The 20561-nt window shown below is 42.5% G+C and overlaps 2 protein-coding genes across 12 annotated transcripts in view; one reads left to right on the plus strand and one right to left on the minus strand.

The window, feature by feature from the left end:
* Positions 1–3841, minus strand: part of ANK3 (ankyrin 3) — a 361577-nt gene extending 357736 nt beyond the window's left edge. For 2 of the 11 annotated variants that reach the window (XM_080597951.1, XM_080597944.1), the window contains exons 1-2: positions 3401–3836; positions 3245–3326 (exon numbers count right to left, since the gene is read on the minus strand). In XM_080597951.1, the coding sequence (XP_080454077.1) occupies positions 3245–3326; positions 3401–3456 (138 nt within the window). In that variant the 5' untranslated portion in view covers positions 3457–3836. Of the gene's footprint in view, positions 1–2866; positions 3172–3244; positions 3327–3400 lie in introns of those variants that run through there. The other 9 variants (XM_080597952.1, XM_080597953.1, XM_080597950.1 and 6 more) reach the window with 9 other exon arrangements.
* A 6873-nt stretch (positions 3842–10714) lies between these two features.
* Positions 10715–19375, plus strand: CDK1 (cyclin dependent kinase 1). The gene is made up of 8 exons (XM_080597972.1): positions 10715–10825; positions 11024–11074; positions 12752–12908; positions 14020–14143; positions 14532–14702; positions 15159–15322; positions 15451–15592; positions 18820–19375. Exons 2-8 carry the CDS (start codon positions 11038–11040, stop codon positions 18934–18936), a joined length of 912 nt encoding a protein of 303 aa, XP_080454098.1. The 5' UTR covers positions 10715–10825; positions 11024–11037; the 3' UTR covers positions 18937–19375.
* Positions 19376–20561: the final 1186 nt, after the last annotated feature.

Genomic DNA, 20561 nt, shown 5'->3' on the forward strand with positions numbered 1-20561 from the left:
GAAAAAAAAAAAAAAAAAAGTCTTCCTTGGGCCAAGTCATTGTCAAACTCCCTCAGAGAGCTAAGAAATTTTTGCCTGATTAAAGATTGCAAAACCGTGCTTTTCTCAGAATTAAAGCAACATGCCAGGTCTTATTTTGTCACCCAGAGAGCTATGGCAAAAGGACCCCAAGTGCCATTATCAACAGCTTAACACAAAACCTAATGTATATGGGAAACATTCACACTTCAGGCAACACAGACTGGCAAAAATAACCTCCAATGGGTATTCAGCCACTGGATTAGCACATTAGGTTTTACATGCTGTCAAAAGCACTGAATATACAGTTTCCAAAGCAAGTTTTGAGAAATAGGATATGTAAGAACAAAGCTTCGAGAACTTTAGATTAGAGGAAAAAAAGGCAAATATAAACTGATGAAAATGTAGGATAAATCAGAACGTACAGCAGCAGCAAACTCCCATACCAAACGTTTATGTAGAATTCAAGACTCAGGTAGTCTGATTTATATTCTACATGGTTTTGTTTTAAACTACAAAACCACCATCTTTCCCAAAGCTTACAATAATTGAAAAAAAAAAAAAAGGTTACTGTTTTTCAAAGCAGCTGTGAGCGGAATTGTGGTCTTGCAGATCACACTCAAAAGTTCATTCTGCGAAATAAGTTTTCCACTTAAGCAGTATTTTTTTCTTATGAGAATAAGATGAGCTTTCATATTTGAACAGTTTGGTTTCTTTCTTCTGTACAACAATAAGACCATTGTCTCCTCTCTTTTCCCATGAAGGCCTTAAGTTTACGGTAAACTAAATGGCAAGTAAATTATACAAGTTTATAATTTCCGGAATTCAAAGTAAGACATCTTATAGGCTTTAGACAACCCCCAAGCTTGTTCAGTACTGTGAACTGACCAGATATAAACACTACAGGAAAAAATAGAGCACTGCCAGTGACCCCCAGGCATAATTAACTTACTTTTCGACATTGACACTCAGAACCATCATAGCAAATGAAGAAAAAACTAAAGAAAGAAGTATTATACTCCTCCTCTTATTTTTCTAAACTATGAACTTCTGAAAAAAAATATTTTAGAATATATTAAAATGAAATAAAGAGCCATCCTAAATTATTAACTGCAAAGTAGTACAGTAATAAAACACTATCTTTAATTGCAAGCCATTTTCTTTCCTGTGCTGTAGCTTTAGACTCACTCTGCAAAGCTCTGATCTTATGAGAAAACAAATAGTTCTTAAATTATTTTTTTAATCCAGAAGTAAATAAATATTCATGTAAAATTGCAAATCGCTGCATTAGATATATATCACAATTTTAACAAAAACATATGACCAATAGATTATTACCCAGAAGAGATGGATGAGGTAATTTTTTTTCAATAAACCCTGTCCTCTAGCACATATCAGCAGAGCAATAACATGTGATAGAACACAATCATTTCGTAACAGAAATCAAGCAATAAACATTAGCAAATTCCCACAGATATCATCTAGGACCTCAGAGATTTATGATAGCAGAAAAAAAAAATCTTCTAAGCAGCTCACTAAAAATACCGCCACTTTTTCAGATCATGCCACCATTTCTACCACCGGCCATTAGAATCGCCTCAGGATCTGAGCATCTTACAAACCCGTGTCTCAGGGAAGGAAAAAAGCCCAGCACACAGAAGGACACACTAGGCGTGTAGGGCCTGACCATCCTTCTCAAACCAGCGGAAAAACTGCTGCCTCTAACGGTGGGAAAGGATCAGATCCCGGAGGACAAAATGTTGAAGCTTCCCAAGAGTTGTGAGACTACTCCAAGGGCAAGAGGTAACATACACAGCGTGTAGGGTGAGAACAGCCGCCTTCTTTAAGAGCTCAGTGCTTCAGTGCAGCCTCATTTGCAGACCTATCAGAGTAAGTCCGGAAGCTGCCCACTTTGGGAACACATGAGAGATCACACTTTGCCAGCTGGTTAAAGAGATAAATTAAAAAAAAAAAAAGTGTGCTGACAACTCCGAGATGTACTGTCTTCATATGCTCGGGGACCTGTGCCCTTCAAACAGGGGTCTCAGGAAATGCAGAAGTCACGGCTGAGGAAGAGGAGCTCCTCAGCGAGTCCAAGCCTCCCAGGACAGGTGAGTGACCAGCCTGCGGAGGACTCGAGTGCTGGAGCGGTGCTTTGCTCCTGGTCCGGCCCCTGGGGGTGTTAATTCACGCTGCATCTTCACGTGTGAACACCGGACCGATTTGGAGGGGAAACACGAAAACCATGGCACCCTACGCGGAGGCTGTGACTGGGCAGAGACGTTCAGCGTTTCAATTGGTAGTAGAAGCGGTCGTTGAGGATTTAATGACTCAAAAGGTACCAACTTTGCTTAACAAACCACAAAGGAGCAAAGGATAACGCTTATTCTCCCTTAATTAATTACAGCGTTGCAGTTTCCGTTTCAGGAGCTCTGGGCACAGCCCGACGGCTCCCCTCACCGCACTTTCCCGACCCTTTAAAGCTCCCTTCAGCGGGGAGAGCCGCCCGCGGCCGTCGGGGCGCGGTGCGAGGGCAGGAGCGCCTTCCTCCCACCCGGGGAGAGCGGCAGGAGCCCGGGGCGAGGAGCGGGGCCACAGCGACCGCCCCGGGGCTCCCTCAGCGGGTGCCGCCGGCCACGCCGCCCCTCACACCCCGCCGCTGACGGGCGGTGACCGTTAACGGCCGCGGCGGCGCGAGCCCCGCCGACAACCGCCGCCCGGAGGCGCCGTCGGTGCCGCCGCCCGCGTAGCCGAGAGGAGGAGGAGGAGGAGGAGGAAGCGCAGAGGGAGCCCTGAGCCGAAGGAGCCGCCGCAGCCCTCGGGAAGCGGCGGGGGGCAGCGCGCTCACCTGGTCCGGGCCGCCCCGTCCGGCGGAGGCCATGTTGCGGCGCTCCCAGGCACCTCTCCTCACCTCGCCTCGCCCGGCGGGGGCAGAGCCGGCCCGGCCCTCCCGCCCCTCGCCGCCCCCTCAGGTGGAGCCGGGCCCGACGGTGCCTCTCCTCCCGCGGCGGGGGCGGGCGCGAGCGGCTCCCGGGGGCCGCGGCCGCCCCGGACCGCCCCGTCGTAGGGCAGCGGGGCGCGGCCAGGCGGCTGCGGGCACCGAGTGCGCTCACGGGCGCCGGGATCGGGGTGGAACGCGGGAGGGTTCCCGGGAGGGTCCCCTTCTGAGGGGACCGGGGGCTCCCCCCAGAGTCGCCGGCGCTCCCCCGAGCCGCGCGCACCTCACCTGGAAACCGCGGCCTCGCTGAGGGTGAGGCCGGCGACTGCTGCCCGCCTGCGGGACCCTCTGCAGGGAGCGCGGCTCAAGTCTGTTAAAAAATAAAAATAATAATAAAACCCACAAAAACTAAATCGCCTGGCTTAGTGTTAACGAATTCCTTACTGTAGCGGAGCGGTGGCAGTTGGTTTTCTGTAACGAGTACCACAGTTTTTCGGCATCCATTACAATACAACCCCCAAACTCTCACACGTGAAAGGCACCATGAGATCACCTCACGCCTTGAATGTAATCAGGGGCTGTTTCTACTGATAACGATAAGCTGAAACTTATTCGCAAGGCACCTGATCCTGTGTGATACAACTGGATTCCAGCACCCCCATCAGAGCGGAAGGTTGTGCAGCCTTCACACATGAGCAGCATTGATCAAACCAGCAGTTGCATTTGTAGCTGTTCCTAGCACTTGTGCTCGTTAAATGCCCATTAAACTATTTTAATTGATCACATTAAAATTGATTGCATCACAAACTATTCAAATTATTTCAATTGCAACTTTAATGACTATGCCATTTTCTTACTGTTTTTGATTCTCAGAAGTCTGTTGTGGTACACCAATTTATTTTCATGTTTCCATTAGAAAATAATTTAAGAATTAACAACAGTTAAACACAACAAATGTTATTAAGCATTAAGCATAACTTACCCAGAAATATTGCTTAATAAAATCACTTTCTACTATCAAGGACCTTAGTGTTGCAGGTGCAATTTACAGAATGAGCACACAGATGTATAAACTGACTAAAGGTGTTTACATATCTTTGAGTTACCGTGCAATTGATTGCTTGTCACTATCACTAGATATATGCATCTTTTGTTTATATTCAGAGTCAAAAGTATTTAAAGAGAGACCTTAGCTGTGCCCAATGTGAAGGAGTTAATTCTTGATCTCTGACTGATAGGGCTGCACTTTCATAGGGCACAGCATAACTTTGCAAGCTTGCCAATTCTTCAATCTAAACTTACAACCCAACCTGGGATAGCCATTGAGATCTGAAAATTGTTGTCAATTTCTATCCATTTCACAAAAACCCTGTCAGCAGTACTTCTTTTTCTGGAGAACAAGAGTTTTTCCCCAGAATGTCTTTCTCCCTCTTATTTCGGATGTGACTCATTTCCTCAGCCCACGCAGGGAAATGGGAAGCAGAGGAGAGAAGGAAAAAAGAAAGCAACATACATGTTGACTAAAAGAGAGCATGAAGCAAAGAGAGGCACGGTCATGGGCAGCAGCAACTAGCAGCTCTGTGGCTGGACCATACGTTGTTTTTATAAGGCCTCACATGTTATGCTGTTACTGCATGCTACCTTCCTTCACCCTTTAGAAAGGAAAATTTTAAGTTTAAGTAGAATTTGCAGATGTTAAAATATCACCTTAAAATGTATTTTTTACTATATGCGAAGAGTGTCCTCTAAGTCGACTCACACAATTGATAGGAGGAAGAATTTTTAAACAAGTCCAAATGTAATGTGTGTATGTAAATCTCACATTCATTTCCACGGGCTTACATACCTCACTTGTCTCAACCACACTCTCATCTAGAAGAGTATGCCTCCTTTTTGGCAGCTAGAGTGATACCTGGAGGGCCAAAAAAAGTTAACTTCCCTTACTTCAGGAGAGGATTCAGGTCAGACTTTCCTGACTGAGGTTTAGAATTTAAATATGCTATTGGAGTGTATTTGATCTGATACAGCACAGCAGCAGGTGGTTGTCACAAAATGAAAAAGGATAAAGAGATAATGAATGCAGAAAAAAAGCTGAGTCTGCAGTAATTAGGAAAAGGAGTATTATTTGTTGAAATCAAATAGCTATAGCAGTAAACAGATTCTTAGCTGGTGTAATTGTCTTCAGCTGAGGAAGATTGCTGATAGTCATATGGCTGTAGTGTTATTGACAGGGCCTTACATGTAGACAAGGCTTAAGAGAGAGGGGACTCAGATTTTGTTTTTCAGCTGAAGTATTCTGTTAATGAGCTCTTCTCATTTGCCTCATAAAAACAGTCTCTCTCTAATGAAATAAAAGACTGCTTGTGTAAGTAGGGGTTTGGAATTGAAGTCTAGGTATGTAACTCTGACTACAGCTTTCAACCACAATTAGAAAGCAATTTATTAGATGTTGCTATTTTTCTTCTTGGCTTGTAAGCTATGTGAAGTGTAAAACCAAGAAGTAGCTACTTTTTCTCAGTTTGTATCTCAGATACCTTAGGAGTGAAAGTTTTTCCCTACTAAAGCTAGTAGGAATTTTGCCAATGACTTTAGTAGCTGTCTGGATTTTTGCCCAAAGATTTTAGAGAAACAAAAGGCTTTTTTGTTGTTGTTATTGTTTTGGTTTTTTTTTGGCTTGGTACATGTACCCTCTTCATCTTTCTCTTCTAATTAAACTTATTAAAACAAAATCTAAGTCGGATATTTGTAGGTATTACTCCAGAGGTTTGTATCCACCCAGCTGCATTTCCACTCTAAAGGAAGAGTTTTGGTGGTAGCGAAGCATTCCCTACTATGGGATAAGAACTTGGCCAAGCAAGGACTGACAATGTATTAAAATTTACATCCAGGGATTGCGTGTGTTTTAGCTTCTGGAGCCTAACCTCAATGCACTTATCAGGTACTCTTTGCATTCTTTTGTTTGCTCCCACAAACTCCCAACGGGCTGTGCTCTCCTCTCACTTGTTTTCAGGAGCTCTTCTAAACTCCTCACTCTTCTTTCTATGCCATGAAAATTATACTTACTGATACCACTACATCCAGATGTGCTACGATGATTTACCTTATCAGTGTTAGGTGCATGACTGCTATCCGTGACTGAAGTTAATGCATGGTTTTGTAAAAGCTCAAGACAAAACTTCAGTGATTTCAAATTCAGCTAAGGTTTTCTCCTAGAAGACACAAACATATGAATAAGCACCAAACTGAAATATCTTTCTATATACAACTTCATTATTTGAGGTGGACGTATTGTTTTTGATATTTCCATTATTGTAATCATAGCAACGCTTCAGGTGAAGTATTTTAATGTAGGCTACACACTATGCTATAAAAATGATATTGAAGTTCATTTGAACCTGCTCAAGTACTTTAAATGCATTTTAAATATTTATATTCATGTTTTAAGGAGATGGTGTTTTTTTCTTAGTTGCTTCTATGCTTTTGCTCTATATTCAATCATTTCTTAGGAGGACTATTTTTTTTCTTTCTGTCAAAATGCTAACACAGGATATGAACAACTGAGTTGTTCTCCATGTTTCTTGATAGTGGGAATTGTTCTGCAAAACAAGAGACTTTTAATGGGCTAAATTAATCATCTGAGCTATGTGTTAAAGAGGTATCACCCCTCTAATATTATCTTGCTTTTGTAAATGCTACTAAATAACTCCTACTTTACTTTTGCTTTGTTATACTACCAAAATAATATCTTCTTTTTAATATATGTTAAAAGAAGACAGTCAATGTTTGTGTTTGTCTGCTTTTGACTACAGTGAACACAATTTATTTTAGATACCCTAATTAGTATTCACAAATAAGTCCACTTTTTTTAATCCCATCATTATGTAAAAGACAGAATACACTCTCTTCTTTACAATAATGTTCTTGATGAGGAGAATATAACTGCTATATGAAAGACAAGACTATGCTGACTCTCACAGCTGCCCTCTGCTCAGAATAGGAGTTGTTCAGAGTACTACATTGGTTTCTTAGCCGTGAATACAACTGTAATACCATAATCTGAGATTGGCATTGTCTGATCCTATCTTCCTTGAACAAACAGCATTTCAGTTCAAGCAAGTAGAAGTTTTGAATGCAGAAGAGGTTTCAGTATATGTGCCCTTTGCCCGTTTATGTAAATAAAATGTTGATATTATAGCGTCAAGGCAGAACTAGATGTCTTTGCCTTTGTGTTTTTCCTCAGTTTTGCTTTTCATTCCACATTTTGTTTTAAATGGGAATCCTAGGGAACGCTTAGATATTCCAAAATGTAATTCTGTCCATTCATGACTCTGTTGTCACCAAGCTCGGTACTATTCCTTCAAATAGAACAGTAAATCTCTTCAAACACAAAAGCAAATACAAATGTAGTTGTATCAGTTGTACGTACTTGCATCAAGCAGTATTAGCTGTTGTCATGTCCAAAGAAATTATCTAAATGAGATAAGCACTATCCAGTCAGAAAGGAGACGTTTTATATCCTAAAGATAACCAGACAACAGAGGGAGGGAGGAAAACACAAGGTAAGCAGAACTGTCAAACTGATATTTGGCAAATTTAAGTATAGACCTGTCATGGCACTAATTTACTTTGCCTTGTAAGGAAGCTAGCTAGAACTTTTATACAGAAAGCATGTGAGTATGGAGTGTGGCTATGGAGCATGTAGCACCTGTATCAGTGGAAGCAAAGCTATGTGGTGTGCTGGGCTGAGGGAGGGTCAAGCTGAAACGTGTAAGCTGCTTTGGGTCAATACTGTCACAGCCACTAAGCACTCTTAGCATATGTTAAGGGCAAAGCAACCTCCTCTGTCTCTGAAGGAAATCATCCCACACAATGGCATTATCCATGCATGCTGCTGTGAGGTGTTGGTACAGAGCTGCTAGCTCACTGAACATGGAGAGCACAGCAAAATAATTTCCCTGAGCTGATTAACTTGTGATTAAGCTAGCACAATTTATGCATTGAGGCAGTATCACAAGAACAGATAAGGCAGGGGCAGTTATGCAGGGCTTTGAGTGCAACAGCAATCAGGTTGATACTGATCTCAAAGCCATTCACACCCTTGGCCTTTTCCTCCCTTTTCCTCCCTTTTCCTCCCTTTTCCTCCCTTTTCCTCCCTTTTCCTCCCTTTTCCTCCCTTTTCCTCCCTTTTCCTCCCTTTTCCTCCCTTTTCCTCCCTTTTCCTCCCTTTTCCTCCCTTTTCCTCCCTTTTCCTCCCTTTTCCTCCCTTTTCCTCCCTTTTCCTCCCTTTTCCTCCCTTTTCCTCCCTTTTCCTCCCTTTTCCTCCCTTTTCCTCCCTTTTCCTCCCTTTTCCTCCCTTTTCCTCCCTTTTCCTCCCTTTTCCTCCCTTTTCCTCCCTTTTCCTCCCTTTTCCTCCCTTTTCCTCCCTTTTCCTCCCTTTTCCTCCCTTTTCCTCCCTTTTCCTCCCTTTTCCTCCCTTTTCCTCCCCTCTAAAGCATGTCATACAAAGGTATCAGAAAAGCCCAAACTTGTCATCCTGGGCACCAGCTGAGGAGAAAAAAGGCACAAGGTTGTTGGTGGCAGCTGTTTGCCATGAGAAGCAAATCTGAAGGCTGGTGTTGCTATTTAAAAGATAGCTTTTCTCCTTACAGCAGCCTTCCTTCTGGTGTCTCCTAGTCTTGACCACTCTAAATTAATGAAAAATTGAATATATGGAAAAAGGAACATTTTCTGAGTCTGAAAATTCAGTGAGTACTCAGAGCAAATATTACACGTCTACCAGAAATGACTGTATGAATGTGACTGAGAAATGTATGACTTTTAAAAGTTGGTTAAAAATGGAAGCAAAAATGCCACTTTTAAGAAAATTGAGCTCAGCATATTCAGTACTTTCAGACAGATTTTCTATATAAGTAACTGTGTATTTTAATATAACACTTTATCATATTAAGTTTTCATGACACTGATAAAAAAACAATAAAGTTAACTAAGGTTACCATATGTCTAGGATTTCCCAGATACATTTTCTCTTTATCTGAAAGAAAAGGTGGACTTTGGCCACCTTCCTAAGTTTTCTGGGCCAGCATTAGTCCAGCTGAGTTAGTAGCAGCAGCAGCTGTGACTTGTGTTGGATATACAATGCAGCCCCCTCCCAAGGCTGGCTGTAGTGTCTGTGCACAAAGTCAGGCCAGAGGGACATGTCACATACACTTTGCTTGAGCTGTGCAGTCAGTCTGTGCTGGCTGTGTTGGGTTTGTTACACACATAGGAGAGTTTCTCTGTGGCTGTGTAATGCAGAGCATGTTGGACTCATTTCCTACAAGATGTGAGGCTGTACCTCTGTCTGGGATTTCCCGGAGACGAGCTTTGTTCTATGCAGGTAAATCTCCAGCAAGTGCTGGGAACGCAAACTACAGGGTAAACAGAAACCGGAGAGCATGCGTGCTGTGTGCTTCTCAGCAGCAAAAATTCCCTGTGAGGGAGGGCAATGTGGAGGATTTTTATCCCTGAAACTTATGTATGTTGGAGGGGGAGGAGTTGGATGAGCTGCATCTTGCTTTTGCCATGGGCTACGGAAGAAAAGAAGGAAGCGCACAGTGAACACTTCTGCCTGCTGGAATCACTGTCTGAAAGAAATGCTTTTTTTTTTTTTTGAGAGATCAGCCTGTCTTGCTTAAATTTAAGAGGGAGTAGCAATGCTGTCTTTCAAGGATGCTGTTAACCATTGCAATAAAGTAATTAAAAATAGTTAATTTAATGTGGAACTGTGCTTACATCTCACTACTGCAGCGACTGTAGGTTTCCAAAGGAGTGTTAGCCCACTACTGTCAGTGTAGATGAAAAATAGGGGCCGGAGCAGGTCAGCAAAATCACAGAATCCATAGCAAAATTGTCCCTTAGGCATAGACCTAGAAAGACAGAAATACATTTGCTTTCTGAACCTATTTTACATTGAAGTTTCTAAGTAACACAGTAACGTGTTAAGTAACGTGTAAGTAACATGGCGCTGCTGCCCCATGGGAGATGCTGGGCCTGACAATGGGGCAAGGAGGGAGGCTCTCTGCTTTTCTGGCAAAAGTTGTGACTGCGGCAATGGAGGACCTCTGTGAACACGGGCTGAGGTCATCTTCGTGAAGAGCGTGAGCCCACAACGCTATAAATAAATGTTTATAGTGATATTTTGTTTTCCTTCTCCTGAGGATCACAAGCTGTTTCCCAACCAAGTAGTCCTATAGCTCCCCAGTGTAGCCTCGTGTCTGTTTCCTGAGGTAAATAATGGGTAAATAATCAAATAACGAGTAAATAACGAAAGGGGAGAGCGCGGCTCCTGCTTTACATCCCTGGTGATGCTCCCAGCCCTTCGTGGGGCAGCTGCTGTAACACCGACACTAGTGGGTCTGAGTGCAAGAGCGGCTGTGGGGGTTTCCCTGTCCCCGGACGTGCTCTGGCTCCTGCCAGACCACGTTACCCCGCTTTGCTGCCGCCTGGGGACCCTCCTGCACCCCCGGCACCGGGCTGGGGGCCGCGCCGTCCCCTCGACGCTGCTGAGAGGGTAAAACCGCCCGCCCGCCCCACGAGCCCGGCCGCGAACCAAGCGGACGCCGGGCGCACGGCGCGGTTGACGCGCCCGGCCGCGCCGATTCTCCGGGGCGGCACAAGCCGCCTTTCGGGCTCGCTTTGGCGCCGCGGCGGCGGCGGGCGCTGATTGGCCGCTTTGAATCGTCCCGGCGCCGCGCCATTGGCGGGGGGCGGCGGAGGCGCCGCGCGGCCATTTCGAATGCGCAGCGCCCGCCGCGCGCCAGGCGGGGGAGGCGCGGCCCGGCGCGGAGCGGAGCGCGGCGGGACCCGGCGGCACCGGCGGCAGCGTCTCAGGTGGGCTCCGGGGCCGCGGTAACGGCAACGGCCGGGCGCCGCCTCGGGCCCCCCTCGCTGCCGCAGGCACGCCCGGGCCCGCCGCGCTTCCCGCTGGGCCCCGGCGGTAGCAGCGGTTACCGGGCGGCGTTCCGGTTGCTTGGTCTGTGCCGAGGCGCCGGCCGCTCACGCGCGTTCCCTTTTGTCTCTCCGCTTCAGGCACGGCCGCAGCGATGGACGAGTACACCAAAATAGAGAAGATCGGGGAAGGTGGGTGCGGAGGGCCGCGAGCCTCGTGCTGCTCCACGCCTTACCGCGTGTCGCGGGGGTTACGCGCTCTGGCCGTGGGGCAACTGCTGAAATCCGGCTAAACTGCACAGCGAGCCCACGGGTGTCCTGGTTTCGGCTAGGATAGAGTTAGTTTCCCTCCTAGTAGCCGGTAGGGTGCCGCGTTTGGGATTTAGGATGAGAATAATGTCGATACCACGCTGTCGTTTTAATCGTTGCAGAGCAGTGCTCACACCAAGCCAAGGACTTCTCAGGTTCTGGCTCTGTCCTGCCAGCGGGCAGGCTGGGGGTGCAGCGGGAGCTGGGAGCGGACAGACCCAGCACAGCTGACCCTAGCTGGCCAAAGGGGCATTCCTTACCATGGAATGTGTGGTGCTGAGCTGCCGGCCGGGTTACAGCACAACAAGGGTTCACCGAAGTAGCTATCTCTACGTAAATGCCCTCAGAATGCCTTTCTTCTGAAGGTGACATGGTCTGCTTGAAACAGTTGATCATTGCTGAGAGGCAGCTACCGTCTGCAGCGGCTAATGTTATAACTTTCCTCTCTGAGGCTTGAAATCAGCTTTTGGGTTTGGGAAGCTGCTCAGGTTGCTCCTGAAATGACTCTGTGTGGCGTGCTTTTGTTTGGAGCTGCTGGTAAGGAGCAGTGCTTTGAGTGGCTTTGCTGGGATTATGTCCTGTCACTGCACTTGTCCAGGGAAAGGCTACATCATAAACTTTTGTGCAGAAGTGAACTTTAAATAAACATGTCAACTTACTACTTACACTACCGTAAAAGAAGATTGCTCTGATGCAGATGTTAGTCACAACCTCCTGTTCACTAAAAACCTGTCCATTGTTAAATGTAGGAGTTGGTGTCTATTTAATGCTTTAGCCTTATCTATGCTTGAGTTTGCAGTACGTTCTGAGAAGCCTCTAAATGAATTGCAAAACACAGGCTAAGAGCTTACAAGGTGCTTTGGAACCGAAGCCTTGTGTGTGAATCTTTCTTCCTGAAAGAAACCAGTTTGAGTTTATCTGAGGAATTCGTGTTTCAAGAAGTGTAAAAAGAGGATACTTAAGCTGGCTTGGTTTGAGGGTTCTACTTCTGCGATGAATGATAACTAAAATTTTTGATTTGAGATTTACCACTGGTTCCAGTTTTAGCTTCTGCTGAGACCTCCAGCACTACCCTCTCTCCTGCACTGAGGATTGTGCTAGAGGTATTACTACAGATCTGGCCAATGGGTGGATAGATCTTTGCAGAGGGAGCACTGTTATATTTTTGGCAGCTAAACCTTTAACCTGTTAATATGATATCAAAAACACAACTGGCTTTAATACCCTGGGCATGAGGAGGTACAGTGATCCTGTCTGAAAATTAATTGACCCAAAATTTGAGTAATACCTAATTTTACAACTACATCTTCAAATATTACACCTGCACTACGTGCCTTGTCCTAACAAATAATACTCTTTATGCATGGTGTGCTTTAAATAAACACCTATTGCATGGTTAAAATACAAAGCAAAGTAATAGTTTGTAATCAAGCCAAATAACTAAGCAAAAAATACTTGGTTGCAAAGACTCTTGCCTGTATTATCAATTCTCATTTGTACTGTTTTATCTGCACCTGAAACTGGGATTTCCTGCATGCATTTCACTGTTTGTTTGTTCAGGTACCTATGGCGTTGTGTATAAAGGTCGGCACAAAACTACAGGCCAAGTGGTTGCAATGAAGAAAATACGTCTAGAAAATGAGGAGGAAGGTGTTCCAAGTACTGCTATCCGAGAAATTTCCTTATTAAAAGAGCTGCAACATCCCAATATAGTCTGGTATGCATATACTGGTATTTAGCTAAATTCTTTGCGGGGCACTAGGTCTCTCTTCAGATAAGAAATGATTTTTCCACTGTTCCCATGAAGTGAGAGTTAGTCTATTTGCCTGTTTGCTGTGAAGCAGACACTATATTATACTATAGTCCCAAATTTGGTGTTTATGCCAGGTTTTAATTAAGACTTTCTTCTGCTGCCCCTTTCCATTCTAAGAATTGAATAAATCTTTGTTGACTTTTGTAATTTAATTATCTTCAGAATGGTTATTGTTAGAATGGAGACAGTGTACTTCATGAAAACTGTTTAAAGCTATTTCTTTAGCCAGTCTCAGAAGGTTATTTGCCATCTTGGAACAGATCGTCTGACGTTGGTGTCCTTATGTGAGCCTCTGTCATCAATCACTTCCTTGCTGTTCTGTAGCAGAGCTTTAGGCATTGCATTATAACACTGACATAGCTAGCACATCTGAACTACGCCTGAAGTTTCCATCAGTGGCTACCTGATTTGAAGAATTGGTTGCAGCTATTGTATTCCCCAGGCAATATTTACTTGCTCTTTAATGCAGCAAAATACCGTAGATTTAATGTGACTTGAAACTGGCCACATTCCAGCTGTGTAGTGTCTCAATATATGTATACATGCATCTAGGAACTCTTATAACCTGTTAAGGATGGAGGAGGTGCACTTAAACCTGCACAAGTCCTGTTGCACCTAGTAGGTTCCTATTCTAATGTAGAGCCCTTAAACTCTTATAGTAGTTCAGGTGCTGCTGTAGTAAGCCAGCTTTTAATGGAAGCTAGACACGAAAACCCCACATCTTTTTAAAAAGAAACTGTATTTTTTGCCTCGGTCTTCCCATATCTCATACGAGGCATGAAGGAACATAAGTTTAAGAGGAAATATGTAGGGTGTTTGACACAGTTTCAGAGGTACTTGATTTTTCCAAACAACAGTGCAACTCACTAAGTCTGTAACATTTGAACACTGAGAGCTTTGTAAGATTTTCATATTAGGAGCCTAGAAATGTCAGCTTGTGTCCCTGTTGAGAGGGGAAATGTAACAGTGAGTCCGTGCACTTTGCAATGGAGTTGACTGTTGACTCAATTTTTAGTCTTCAGGATGTTCTTATGCAGGATTCAAGACTGTACCTCATTTTTGAATTCCTTTCCATGGATCTTAAGAAATACTTGGATACTATTCCATCTGGACAGTATTTGGATCGGTCACGTGTTAAGGTAAAGAGGATACTTTTTTAATGTAATATATAAGTTAAAGAAGATGGACCTACAAAGCTGTAAGCAACTCTTGATTCTTAATTCCTTGAGGAGGAATGAAAGGTTAAAGAAGCAGCTGTGGATAACAGAATCTTTTAAAAAGAATTCTGCTCTCAAATGCAACTTCATTCCTTCAATTATGAAATTAAACTGGCTTAAATGAAAGTAAACGCTTAATTTTTGTGGGTTTAAGATTGATATTAACTCAATATCTGCAATGCTTTGGATCTCTTTCCTATTCCTGCGGAGAGACCTGACATAAGGAAACAGCCTGATGTTGCAGAACCGTTAACTTGCAGTGGAGGTTATAGTGTTTTTTTTTTTTCCTCCCACTTCATCCTATCTACAGAGTTACCTGTATCAAATCTTGCAAGGTATCGTCTTCTGTCATTCAAGACGAGTTCTGCACAGAGACTTAAAGCCTCAGAATCTTCTAATAGATGACAAGGGAGTGATTAAACTGGCAGACTTTGGATTGGCTCGAGCCTTTGGAATTCCAGTGCGGGTATACACTCATGAAGTAAGTTGGAACATCCTTTTGGTGAGTTGGACTATGCTTACTAGCTTCCTGGTTATGACTATGAAACAGCTGAAAATAGAATTGTGGAGCTTTTAAAGTTGTTATAAACTGGCCGTATTATGTTTTACCTGATGACTTTACAGCTTTCTGACTGCATTTTACTCTGAAATGCTAGTGCACCTTACGAATTCCACTGATACCTTGACAGTGAATCAGATGGGCCAGAGTGGCTGCGTATGCTTCCTGCTCTTTCAGGAGTTCAGGCAGCTGTTTTTATAGGGTTTGTTACCCTTATTTGCTTCAAACATCACTTACAAACATTTTCACTGAAACATTGCACTGGCAATTATTTTAACTAAAAAACCGTGAATGCTCCTTAATAATGAGTCATTGTGCTTACAGTCGATTAGAGGACCCAATTCTATAAACTTTTAAAAAAATATCCTTGTTCAACAGGTCGTGACGCTGTGGTACAGGTCTCCAGAGGTATTGCTAGGATCTGCTCGTTACTCTACTCCCGTAGATATATGGAGCATAGGTACCATATTTGCTGAGCTGGCAACTAAAAAGCCACTTTTCCATGGGGACTCAGAGATTGACCAGCTCTTCAGAATCTTCAGGTATGTCAGGCTGGACCTTTCCCTTGCTTGTGCTGTATTGTAGAAGAGTGCTGTGCACTTAACAAAATCATAATAGTGCACGCACTTTTCAGACTAGACTGATCAGTATTTTTCTTGTGCTTGCACAGAGCTTTAGGGACACCCAACAATGAAGTATGGCCTGATGTGGAGTCCCTGCAAGACTACAAAAACACCTTCCCCAAATGGAAACCTGGCAGCCTGGAAACACACGTCAAAAACTTAGATGAAGATGGGCTTGATCTGCTTTCTGTAAGTAGTCTGTCTTAAACTGCCTGTAAAGAAACTCAGCAGGTAGTTTCAAATACTGTAGAATATCTGCAGCCATGCTAATCAGTCTTGATAGAATGGAGATTATGGAGATCTTCAAATGCCATCAGCAGTTGTATGGGCAGTCATTCTCACAAACCTGGTACCTGATGTGAAATTGACTTGTTTTTCCATAATAGCAAACTTGATTTGGACTACTAGACTCTAATTTTATTTTCATTAAGCTGTTTTGCCCTAGCTTGTTTTATACTGGTAAGCCAGGTGCAACTTGAAAGTGAGGATGAAGTTCTACAAACATCAGATCTAAGTAAAAGCTCCTGCCCAAAAACTGTAGTTGTCACCTTCTTGGTGCCAGCCCTAATTGTGATGTGGTTGCATGACTGCTCATCTAGTTGGAAATATTTTTTCCTGTGTGGTGGCATGTGGATTAATTGTGGCTGGCTCATCTCCATTCATCTTTCCTGGTGGTCTTAATCGACTAGAGAAGGAAATGGCTGGATTTATTGATTAGCCGTGAAACCAGAGGCTAAGTTCACATCAGTCTGTAGTGTCTGTGTCAGTTGCCTTTCAATATCAAGCTAGAGATTTTAGCTGTGATGGGTTAACTCAACTGGCGTATTTTGTGGCTACTTTATAGCTTCATGGCCATACTGTTAAACTACCAGAGCCAGAACTGGTACCAGAACTACCAGAACTTGACAAGTTCTTCAGTCAGACCTTTGTGTTTAGTGCGCTTCCAGCTCATGTGCTGATGCTGCACAGTAATCTAGGTCACTTCTTAGGTGTGCTTACGTGCACCTGAGTACAAGAATGTACCTTGGTGACTTATTGTTTGGCTCTCCTAAAACTACACTTACACAATCCAGGTTTGCATATGGTGGGGGTGTTGTATGCATCCTAAGATAAGTCAGAATGTCTGAACTACCTTGCTACAAGGGGAATGCTGTACAGCAATTATCCTTGTAGCTGGCTCATGTTTTAAGCAGTCAGAAACAATAAAGTAGTTTATTATGTATTCTGTAGTGGTGTTATTCAGCTCAAGTGACTACAGCTTCTCACTTGTTCTTTGTGAGAACAGAGCCATGGTTCAGGCTGGCAAACTGAACAACATTTCTTAAACACATAGTTGTTTTGGACAGCTCTCTAAGGCTTATAGCAGTATTGTACAGAAATAACTGACTTAAGTTGGAAATAATTCCTGTGTGTGCACTGACAGCATCACTATTAAATCAGTTTGAAACAGAATTGCTTCTGTGATTGTATTTTGGGACGCTTGACACAGACAAAAAAGAATTACTTAAGTGATGTTAACACTATACTTATCTCAAAGTATATTAAATTCTGTTAAGTCTTCTATAGTTTTGCCTTAAATTAATATTAAACATTTAGCTTCCCATTAATGCCTGGTAACAGTGGCATGGTTGCATTATTGGGCATCTGGAATCCATTTAAGTTTCCTATGCCACTTAAGCCTGAAGCAGGAACATAGCTCTGAAGGCAACAAAAATGAATAGCTCATTCTGGAGTACAAGCACAGGTTATATCAATGAAAACGTTCACTTTTGCAGAATGTTGCAGTTGGAAACAAGTAAAATAGCTAATTTTGAAATGGGGTTGCACCATTTTTGTGTTAAAACCATCTGCTTGAGTGAGGTTGTAAGCTTAAGACATTCATGAGTTAAATAACTTCTGTGGCTAGCATTTCTAAGCAATTAATGGCAGTCACCAAAAGCTTTGGTCTATCAGACAGGTCAGATTGCTTAGAAAAGAAATGGTCACTTAAGCTATCAGCTGAAATGCTGTAGTCTTGATATTGAAGCATCCCCTCTTTTTTTTACGGAACTTTGCCCCTTTTTGTGATATCTTTGATATCAGTATTAGGTACAGAATACTTGTCTTCTGGGGCGTAGCTATAGGGAACTCTGCTGCTTGACTTAGACCTGGGAAGGTACAAAGCTAAATCTAGAAGCAGTATTGCATTTGGCAGAAGCCCTGAGAACATAAATGCAAATTCTGTAGTTTAAATCAACCTGGACGGCTAACTCCCTGTCAGATGAAGTCCAAGGATAGTTTAATGTCAAGGTGGACTACAGGGTAGAGTAATATTGTTTTGTTTTTTTTCTAAAGTCTAAATTAGTAGTGGAGATGGGGAAAAGCAACTGGTAGAATACTGATTATTTGAATTTGAAATGTATTTTCCTTTAGTAAGGACAAGTAAAATGGAAAAGACTGCAGGGGTTTTGCTGGTTTTAAGCAAGTTCTTAGCATTTAGGGGAGCCTTCTACCAGACTTGGGAAAATTTAAGGGGGCCTCTCAGGACTGTGTAACCCATGAGGCTTGGAAGGAAGACTGCAGCATGTCAGTCTAGCTTAACTATGTCTACATGCAAGCACGTGGCTGCTCAATCAAATGAGGTAGCTTCCTACCTTTCCTCTTTTGGACCTGACTACATGATACAAATTGTTCTGCTAGCAGTTTAAAGAAGTATCTGCAACTCTCTTGCCTTTTCTAGGAAGTTCTGGGACTATTTTAGTGGCTATGGCATTCACTACTTTTTTCCTATCAGCTTTATTATTGAGTTCTTCAGCTGAATGAATTAACTTTACTGAAAAGAGTCTTTTTAAGTCCAAGTCTTAAAACTGTTTTAAAACTTAAATCAGTTCTACCTGCTTCACATGTGCAGGTGTACTTCTGTCCTAAGTGGACCTTGTAGCTGAACAAATCACTATATATTTTAACTGTAAACAGCTGCACCAAACTAAAGGGAAGCAATTTCACAACAACTTCTTATATATCAATATAACAAAACAAGTGTAGGACCACTTGTGCATTAAAAGCCCATTTAAGCATTTTGGGCTTTAACAGACTAAAATTATTGACTTAATTGAGAAGCTGATGCTAATAACAATTATTGCTGTTTGATGCCTGGTTCCGCATTTAGTAGAGCGCATATGTTGCCCCCTGATGCAGGCATGGGCTTGGTTATTGAATATGAAAATAAATGCTTCTTCACTTTCTGTTATGTGTTAATACTGTTCTGACTCATAGGTGGAAATGACATCTACTTCCTTGAGAAACTGTGGAACACAAGAAAAAACGTGTCTCTATGGTTACCTGATGATTACTGTGGTTAAGTAATTATCTACTTAACATGATTTGAGTATACATTTCATGCGGGAGTAAGTGTTTCTTCTCCTTTTTTTTTCCAGAAAATGTTAATTTATGATCCTGCAAAAAGAATTTCTGGCAAAATGGCCTTGAACCATCCATACTTCGATGACTTGGATAAATCTACCCTTCCTGCTAATTTGATTAAGAAATTCTAAACCTTTGGACTAAATCAACCAGAGTGAAATAATTGTGATTGATTTTACTATTAAGTTTGTCTGTAACTTTTATGTCTGTTTGTCTGTCTGTCTGCTCTAAAACTGTGGCTGTTTAGTTTGTTTCGGTTTAAGTGTTACCTAAATATAAATATTAACCTATTAGTGCTGAGTTCAAATACAGTGCAAATATCACTGCTATTAATGCAGTGAACGTCCTATAAATAAAGCTTTAAATGCAGCAAAGGACTCAACTTCTTTCCAGACTATAGGTGCTCTACAAAAGAACGGTCTTCTTCAGAATGTGCTGGTAAGGTACTGCTTATCTATGAAAGCAGGTAACCAAAACTATTAAATTTCTAAACTATTGATTTTAATTTTTAATTAATTTTTAATTTTTTCTAAACTGTTAATTTTCTATTAAAGTTCCTCTGAAGATCAAGCTGTGTCATTGTCCTGCACAAGTGAAATTTAAGACTGATGTTATACTGAATGTGCCAAATGACGTGTAAAATGAGATATTTTGAACTGAAGAATTGCAGATTACTACTTAAGCGAAGTAGATGGCCAAACTCATTTTAGGGTTTACTTTTCTGAAGGTATTTGGAAAACCTTTGCTGTGTGTGCTTTTCTGTAATCTTGAAGGCCCAAGAATTTACCTAGACATTGCATGTTAACATGTGAATTAGCATAGTTCTAACTCTTGGAACAGGTAAGGTATGTGATCTTAACTTTTACAGGGAGAGTGTCTATATACCAATGTGTAACTGATTAACAGGGCCCCTCTCAACTGCTAGTACTAATGCGGTTCTCATCAGATTCTTATTAAAGGCAGAGCCCTCTGGATTATACTTGAAAAGCTAATATCTTCATATAGGAATATTCAAGTAAATGTTGATTTAACAAGGCTGCAGTGTGAATTGTAATCATAATTTTGAGATGCTACATGTCTACAGACTCTTCCGTTATTAAAACAGGAGCTTTCTAAAGCTCCCCAGCATTTAACTATACAAGTGAGACTACTATAAAACCTTCAGACAACATTCATGAAGCTATATACTGATAAATGATTGTACGTGATTACATTTCCAATTGCTACCTCTATTCTTGGCTTTTGCATGCATCAATAGGGACGGGATGCCAGATTAGAAGAAAAGCAATGGAAAGAACTCTTGTGACTACAAGATTAAAAATTGTTATTTACATTAAAATAGGTTGATAGACTTAACTGTAGGCTTCCACGTATAGTGTTGTAGCTGCTGTACCCTCTAGTTGTAGGATGTCACATCCGTCAAGTTTTATTGAGTCTAAGCACCATGGAGCTCTTATACTTTCTGGCTTAGGGCCAAAGCTTGCAGCAAAGTGTGGAACAGTAATGAAGGTGTTTAAGTTTCTAAATCAGGCATGTGAAAGGAATAATACAGACTTCAAAAATAGTGAACTTTGAAAGTCTTTCCTACAGATACTGAGGAATGAGACTGAAATGAAAGCAGTGGAGAAAACATCCTGTCACTTGGCTGTTTATTATTGTCTATTTATGAGTAGCTGAAAGCATTAGTGTTAGACCTAGTTTTTGTCAACAAGTTGCATTGTTAGATGTAAATACCGGCTGGGGGGTCAGCATTGTT

Source organism: Anser brachyrhynchus (assembly GCF_964034855.1).
Source record: "Anser brachyrhynchus genome assembly, chromosome: 6".
Classification (NCBI taxonomy): Eukaryota; Metazoa; Chordata; class Aves; order Anseriformes; family Anatidae; genus Anser; species Anser brachyrhynchus.

Bases quoted from the DNA above. Each gene is read 5' to 3' on its own strand.
- CDK1 (XM_080597972.1), top strand. From the start codon at position 11,038: ATGGACGAGTACACCAAAATAGAGAAGATCGGGGAAG. The intron at 11,075-12,751 runs GTGGGTGCGGAG...TTGTTTGTTCAG, and splicing joins AATAGAGAAGATCGGGGAAG to GTACCTATGGCGTTGTGTAT. The intron at 12,909-14,019 runs GTATGCATATAC...CTCAATTTTTAG, and splicing joins CAACATCCCAATATAGTCTG to TCTTCAGGATGTTCTTATGC.